The 8,126-nt window shown below is 46.2% G+C and overlaps 1 protein-coding gene across 1 annotated transcript; it reads left to right on the top strand.

Annotated features, from left to right (window-relative positions):
* Positions 1–457: 457 nt before the first annotated feature.
* On the top strand, positions 458–7,834 carry PTGS2 (prostaglandin-endoperoxide synthase 2). The gene is made up of 10 exons (XM_056498034.1): positions 458–565; positions 862–978; positions 1,089–1,232; positions 1,637–1,780; positions 2,163–2,344; positions 3,128–3,211; positions 3,370–3,616; positions 4,476–4,762; positions 4,920–5,067; positions 5,202–7,834. Exons 1-10 carry the CDS (start codon positions 511–513, stop codon positions 5,606–5,608), a joined length of 1,815 nt encoding a protein of 604 aa, XP_056354009.1. The 5' UTR covers positions 458–510; the 3' UTR covers positions 5,609–7,834.
* Positions 7,835–8,126: the final 292 nt, after the last annotated feature.

Below are 8,126 nucleotides of genomic sequence, written 5' to 3'. Positions count from 1 at the left end.
ATAGCAGCAGACCTTTCTGATTAATAAAAATTAACCTATGACCAAAAGATAAAGCATTCTCAAAGAAATGAGGGAAAATTTGTTATAGAGCAACTGGTTGGGGGGGGGGGGGGGGGGGGCCGCTGAATTGAAAGGAAAAGTGCTGAGGAAAAAAACCGAACTAAAACTCAATTCCCTCCAGCACTCCTTCCCTCCCGCTGTGCGTGGCGCTTCTCAGCCCGTGTGTGATCACAGCCCCGCGAGCTCCTGCGTAATGAATGAGATAAATAGTAAGCGGTCACTCAGCGCGCCGGCGGAGCGCGGCGTGGGCCGGGCCCGGCCCGTGCAGTCCCTCAGCGGTGACACCTGCCGAGCGGGGCCGGGCCGGGGCGGGCTGCGAGCGAAATTTCCCGCTGGCTTCATTGCTTCCGCCTGGTGACTCAGCCGGCTGCGCTCCTCATGCCATAAATACGGGATGCGCGGCAGGGGCCGGCACTTGGAGCTGCCGAGCCAGCCGTGCCCAGCCCCGCCATGCCGCTGCTGCCGCTGGCCCTGCTGGCCGCGCTGCTGGCCGCCGGCCGCGCCGGTGAGTCCGCCCCGCTTGCCTTGCTGCTGCTCCTCGCTCTCTGCCCTTCCCTGCTCGGTGTGGGTGCCCTGGGAGGGATCATCTGCGCTTCTCGGCGGGGCTGCTGCTGGCAGCGCACAAGGGAATTCCTGCGCTTTTAAAAGCTTTTTTAAGAGCCTGGTAGCCCGGAGGCTGCCGTGGATGGATGGTCGCTGCGGTGCTTTTCCCGCTCAGCGTTACACTCCGTTCGCTGTGTAAAGGCCTGGAGAGGTGGGAGCGTGTTGCAGAGATGCTAACCCCAGCTCTGGTTCCCACAGCCAACCCTTGCTGCTCCAACCCCTGCCAGAACAGAGGCGTCTGCATGACCGCAGGGCCGGATCGCTACGAGTGTGACTGCACCAGGACGGGCTACTACGGGCAGAACTGCACCACGCGTGAGTATCCACACCCCTCTCCGTGGAAATGGAGCGCATAATCCAATCCCACCCTTGCAGGTTTTCCTCCGTGAGCTAATTAATAGTAACCTTCCCATTGTTGCTCGCAGCGGAATTCTTCACGTGGCTGAGGGTAGCACTGAAACCATCGCCAAACACTGTCCACTACATCCTCACCCACTTCCAGGGAGTCTGGAATATCATCAACAACATTCCCTTCTTACGGGACACTATCATGAGATACGTACTAACGTGTAAGTGTGAATTGTCTCTTCCAGTCCTCTTAAAACTTACTCCAGAATAAGGCACTGAATTGATCTGTCTACAAACCAAGCAGCCTAAATTGCACTGAAGTTAAAACACCAAAATTTAAGACTTCTGCATGATGCAGACTTGTATAAAACATACCAAAGTGCAGCTTGATTCTGCTGTCTGCATGAGTCCAGGATTTTAATGACATGAACTTGGCATCCCATTGCTTGTATTAATAGTGAGATCCATCTGATCTGCCAGAATCCAGTACTGTTATTCAATAACTCTAATCATATTTAACATCAGTAACTGATACGTGCGGAATTTGCAACTGCTGGCTCTGTGATTTACTTTTTGAGACTAAAATGTGCAGTTAAAAATAACCAAATATTTATTTGTCTTTCAGCAAGATCACATTTGATTGACAGCCCTCCAACTTACAATAATGACTACAATTACAAAAGCTGGGAAGCTTATTCCAATCTTTCCTACTACACGAGAAGCCTTCCACCAGTAGGACTTGACTGCCCAACACCAATGGGTGTTAAAGGTGAGGAGCAAACCAGACATATAATGATTGGTCTTTTCTAAGAGGAAAAAAATAAATGGTAGTTCCTGGGAGACCTGCTTGTTTCTAGGCTTTTTTCAGGGTAATTGACTTTAGGAACAGCCATGTTTTGGATATATTGTTTGAAGATCTAAAATATATTATTCTAGTTCTTGCTATTGAGTTGTATTCTAAAAGCAGGGAATTTAGAAATTTCTAATAAGATCAAGAAAGTGAGCATAGAAAGTGAGCACAGGTAACTCTCCTTGTTTGTATGCTGCTGTCCTCATATCCCACTGAAAGTCTTAAGCCTTTCAGTTAGGAATAAACTTCAGTATTGCATAAAGGGTTGTCTTGAGTATCTCACTGTCTGTTTCTCCCACAGGTAAGAAGGAGCTTCCAGATTCGAAGCTGATCGTGGAGAAGTTTTTGCTGAGGAGAAAGTTCATTCCCGACCCGCAAGGCACGAACGTGATGTTCACGTTCTTTGCCCAGCACTTCACCCACCAGTTCTTCAAGACGGACCACAAGAGGGGCCCTGCCTTCACCAGAGCGCTCGGCCACGGGGTACGGTCACAGCTGGGACATGGCTCGGGCTCTTCGGGAGCTGCTGAGCGCCTGGAATGGCTGGAATGGCATCCTCTGGGTTGCCAGGGGACACAAACACCTGTGCACACAGTCCTGGGATTACCCCTTCTGTAACTGCTCCCCAGGCCAAATTCCAGAGTTTGGTAACCTCTCTTCCCTGGTCAGAGCTGTGTGCTCTGCACAAGTGGTTCTGTTTAAAATACCTGCCCAGTGATTTCTTATTGTTCCCAAAAATCTGCTTTCACCTAAAGCATGTTAGATGTAGTGAGTATCCAGAACTTCTCTGGACTCTGTCAGTTTCAAAGAGCTGTATCCAGCACTTCAGTATTGCTTATGTGCTGCTAAAAGCCTTATTTTAAAAAGAACCTCAAAAGCAGACTTGGATTTAAGATCTTTACCTACAAGATAGGCATCCTTTGGACAAAGAGTTCTTCACTAGAAATGTCACTCCTATGTCCAAACAAAAGCTATAAATTGTGTGTGTATATATAGAAAGCTGTCTGCATAATAAAAAGTTGCTGACACTTTAAACAGAGACCGATGTAACAACCTCCTCTTATGCAGAGATGGCACCAGTTGCCAGGAAATAATTTGGCTTCATCTTAAATATTGGTGCATGATACTTATAAGGTAGCGGTAATATAATTAAAAGGTAAACATCCAGGGGGTTGAGCTCCTATTGGTATCCATAGAAGTGGGACTTACCCTAAAATAGCAAAAAATGCAGGTTGGCTTCATGTCCCAAATGCTTTGATTTTATAGGTTGACTTGAACCACATTTATGGAGAGACTCTGGAGAGACAACTTAAACTGAGGCTTGGAAAGGATGGAAAGCTAAAATACCAGGTATGTCTTAGCTCAGAATTCCTACCTTCTTACTGAATGGCATAGATTTCCTAAATTAGCATGTGTGAATGGTGTAGGTGATCTGAAGCGTGAGTCAGAGCTGAGAGTCGATTTAACCAGTATCTAGCTGACAGGCGCTGCTGTTTGCCCTTGTGCAGATGATCGATGGCGAGATGTACCCGCCGACGGTGCGGGACACGCAGGCAGAGATGCTGTACCCACCCCACGTGCCTGAGCACCTGCAGTTCTCCGTGGGGCAGGAGGTGTTCGGGCTGGTGCCGGGGCTGATGATGTACGCCACGATCTGGCTGCGCGAGCACAACCGCGTCTGCGACGTGCTCAAGCGCCAGCACCCCGAGTGGGACGACGAGCAGCTCTTCCAGACCACGCGCCTCATACTGATAGGTGAGAGCCCCTGCTGTGTGTGCCTGCCTGCCTGGAGTGGGGCTGAAGCTGTCCCCTGAATTGGGGTGTGAGTGGCTCCTGTTGCTGAGGTTGTGTTGAGGTGCAGCTTCCCCCCAGCTCTGCTAAAGATGGAGCTGAAGAAAACTCAGTGACCCTCAGTTCTCTTATCTGAGGGAAGCAGAACTGAAAACAGTGAAAAGACAGGAAGCTCAGGTTCCTTTCTCAGAGAAAGCCTGTGAGGCTGGATGACCTCAGGCTCCCTGATCTGGGGCTTTTTTTCCCCTAGGGTTGGGTCAGCTCAGGTATGCTTTAAAAGAAAGGCTGTGATTAAGTCTAAAGTTCAGAAGGTTGTGTAAAATGTAACTGCATAGTTCTCCTGTCTAATTGTGTGCCCAGTGATATTTCATCTTATGTAAATGGTGATGTGCTCTAAGCTGGAAAATACCTTGCCCCAACTGAACCCATAAACCAAGACAATTGTATTACGTAGTTCAGAAGCTGAGACTGGCTTTCAGACATAACTTTCTTCATTATCCCCTCCCTCAATCCTAGAGATATTGTTTAACTGAACACAGTGTAATACTGGTGTACTGTTCTGTAGAGGCTGCAAGGAATTGTGTCTTGGGAGGGGAAAACAGGCTGTAGAAAACACCTCACTACCCACAGCCCAGAACTCTTGGGGTCTGAAGTACTGTTCCACCCCTCAGTCACATAAAATACATTAATTGCTTTCTAGAAGAGATTATAGAAAAGTGTTTGTTGTCCTGATCACTGTAGTATATTTTAGAAAAGTTCAGAAATGGTATTTTCCCTGCCACTGAAGAAAAGCAACATTCTCTCCTGTTCCTTTGTCCAACAGGAGAGACAATCAAGATCGTTATAGAGGACTATGTGCAGCACCTGAGTGGGTACCACTTCAAGCTGAAGTTTGACCCCGAGCTGCTCTTCAACCAGAGGTTCCAGTACCAGAACCGCATCGCAGCCGAGTTCAACACGCTGTACCACTGGCACCCACTGCTGCCCGACACCTTCCACATCCACGACCAGGAGTACACCTTCCAGCAGTTCCTCTACAACAACTCCATCATGCTGGAACACGGACTCTCCCATATGGTCAAATCTTTCTCCAAGCAAAGTGCTGGCAGGGTAGGTCCTTCCTCAAGTTAATGGTGTACCAACAGGCATGAGCTGGGGGTGGGACATGGGGATGGGATAAAGCTATTTAAAACTAATCACTGGAAAGGCACAACTTCCTTGTGACTCATATCAGGAGATCTTACAGCTTGTCCTCTTTCACGAACAGGTTGCTGGTGGGAAGAACGTTCCTGCTGCAGTACAGAAAGTGGCAAAGGCCTCCATTGACCAGAGCAGGCAGATGAGGTACCAGTCCTTGAACGAGTACAGGAAACGCTTCATGCTGAAACCCTTCCGATCCTTTGAAGAGCTTACAGGTAACAGTCCTCATCCTTCCCAGCAAATTGTTTCAGAATGCCCTCAGAGTCCTGCAGTGTCATTACTGGGCTCGAGCAGCACAGCCTTGCACAGAAAATGGGATTTTTGCACTTACAGTTGTTACTCATTGCAGGAGAAAAAGAGATGGCAGCGGAGCTGGAGGAGCTGTACGGGGACATCGATGCCATGGAGCTGTACCCAGGCCTGCTGGTGGAGAAGCCCCGGCCCGGGGCCATCTTTGGCGAGACCATGGTGGAGATTGGGGCGCCCTTCTCCCTGAAGGGGCTGATGGGCAATGCCATCTGCTCCCCCGAGTACTGGAAGCCCAGCACCTTCGGGGGCAAGGTGGGCTTCGACATCGTCAACAGCGCCTCCCTGCAGAAGCTCATCTGCAACAACGTGAAGGGCTGTCCCTTCACTGCCTTCCACATCCTGCCTCCCGAGCCCACCGAGGCCACCATTAACGTTAGTACCTCAAAAACTGCCATGGAGGATATCAACCCCACGCTCCTGCTGAAAGAGCGCTCTGCCGAGCTATAGAAACCCAGCTATCTAGCTATTTATTTATTTAACTGTCTTATTTATTTTATTTATGGCTTAGTATTTAAAAAAACCAACTTGAGCATCTTCATTGTGGGGGTTGCCTTAAATTCCTTACTGAGGTAAGGCTTCCATTTACAAAAGGGATTTTCTGTGTTTCAGCGTGACAGTGGTGAATCCCTTGTTTAAAATCTTCTGTAACAGAACGATGTATTCCAAAGTGGATAAAGGTTCCATCTTCTTTTTACTGTTGTTCTAATACTTGACGAAGGGGAGTGGCGGTGATTCTGTCTGTCAGTTTTCATAGGTCACGTAACACTACAAAAGCAACTTGTTTTCTCAGCAACTTGAAAGCAGCTATTGACCTAAAAGTACAAGAAAAAAATGTGACTTAATGAAAACTGCCAGAGGAGATTATGGATTTCATAAGAGCACTCAAAAATGAACAAAAAATACTTGAGTCTCACTTTTTTATGTAAGGTCAGAAAATGCATTGCATTTGTTGTTGATACTACCTCTCCCTCATTGCAGATAGAGCACTTTGTATCATAACTTAATGTCTCTTATGTGCAAATCCACTTCTGGATTTAGGTGAAAGTAAATATTTTTACAGCTTTTTAAATAGATGTTTTTTAATGTTTTAAATATTTAAAGTAAATTTTTTACAACTTTTAAAAAAATGTTTTTAATATTTTAAATATTTAAAGAAAATAGTACTTTTTATGGAATCTACTTCTTTTTGAAGAAAGTGTGACAGATGTATTAGTTGTGTAAGGAGGTGAGAATGAGATATTGAGCTTAGCAGTAGTTGACTCTCAGGCTGCAATACAAGGCTGCTTGCATTTGGATAGGGATGTGTTTTTTGTAACTCTGAGGAGGTCTTAAACTTAGCCCAAGGCACTGGGATTCTTTTCATAGCTGTAGTTCTCTGGTCTACTTGATAATGTAATTTTAATGTCTGTTACTCCAAGGACAGTATAGCTGGAGTTAGGATGTGCTGTGGCTTTGTGCTCCCAAAAATAGGGGAGCTATAAACTGAGCAGCTCTGTAAATACACAGAGAACTGAGGGATTCAGTAGCACTTCCAGGCATGGGAGGTAGCTCTGCCTGTGTGCACAAGCTGTACATGCAATTTGTACTTCTATTTATTGGGAGGGGGAGGTGGGATAATATTTTATTTATAATTTATAATTTATAAACAGTGGTATTTTAAATAAGTGGCTTAAGCTTCTTTAAAACTGGCCAGCACAAAACCTCCTAGACATATTTGACCTAATCCAGCAGTAAAATATCTAGTCTCATCTGGGCACATAGGTTACACGAGATCTTGTATAGGACTTCAGACTTTGCATGTAAGGGTATCTTTTTTTAATTTCTAGAGAGGAAATGTAGAAGATGATCTTCCCATAAAAGCAGCTGGGGAACTATAGGGAAAAAGAAAATGTCACTTCAGACTGGAATAGAGCAGCAACCGGGTATTCTGTGCCCCTGCCCAAAATTCCTTGACTACTTGTGGAAAAGGACTTGAGTTTTCTATTTCATCTGAACTCTAAAGCACTTGTAGGGGCTTGTGCATTGTACCAGCTCTGGCAGCAGTGTAGTTTGTCTGTGGCTTCTGTTTCCATGGATTTGTGTAGAGGCAGCCGTGCCTCGTGCTGGGTCAGTCTGTAATTGTGGCCATGAGCAGCCAAACCAAGCTCTCCTGCAGCCATCAGTAGCAGTGGCTGGTCTGGAGTGCTCCTTCCTTGGTATGGCTGCTCTGGGACCAAGAAGGGCATTTGTTTTCCTTTCTCTGTTTGAAGGGAAAACCTTCTCTCCCCTTGTACCCAAAGGTGGTCAGTACTGTATGTGCTAACAAGTGAACACTGCTTGGACACTTTTTCCTCATGCAAATTGTCCATCAGATCTCTGGGCACCCTTCAGAGCACCCTTCTGCCATTAACCCAGGAACAGGGTTTGGCAGAGTCAGAAGGGAGGCAAGTCTGGACAGACTGAGTTATTTTGGGGTAGGTACAGAGGAATTCCTCAGACCATCTCAGCTGAGTTAAGTCACAGGCTGCTTCAGCAAGGATTCCTGTGCACCCTGTGTTTTGTACTCTACTGTCACTAAATGTGGATGTTTGAGATTATTTATTTGAAATTCTGTGAATTGTTTTTCACTTTATTTTTGTAGGACAACAATGTTGTTAAACTGCAATTGTTTATATAAATAAATTGAAAACATTACCTTTATGGGCTCCTTTGTTTGTGTTTTCCTTCAGCAGTGTTTAGGATGGAACAGTTTTTTAAATGATTACATGGAGAATTACAGGGTATTACCCTCTCTGATGTGTCAAACCCAAAATGCCTGTACCTTAAATTGCCCAGATGGAGTAATTTTTTTTCCCTTTGACCTCAAGTGAAAAGGGATTTCACTGTTCCATCCCTGGAGGAACCAGCTCCTCTTATCTACAGCAGAGGTGTCAGCTTCAAAGGGAAAGTACAATATTGGGGTTGCACAACACGCCTTGGTGTAACT

The sequence above is a fragment of the Oenanthe melanoleuca genome, chromosome 8 (assembly GCF_029582105.1).
Source record: "Oenanthe melanoleuca isolate GR-GAL-2019-014 chromosome 8, OMel1.0, whole genome shotgun sequence".
Taxonomy (NCBI): Eukaryota; Metazoa; Chordata; class Aves; order Passeriformes; family Muscicapidae; genus Oenanthe; species Oenanthe melanoleuca.
Note: the sequence above shows the minus strand (reverse complement) of the source record. Positions and strands in the feature narration are given on the sequence as shown.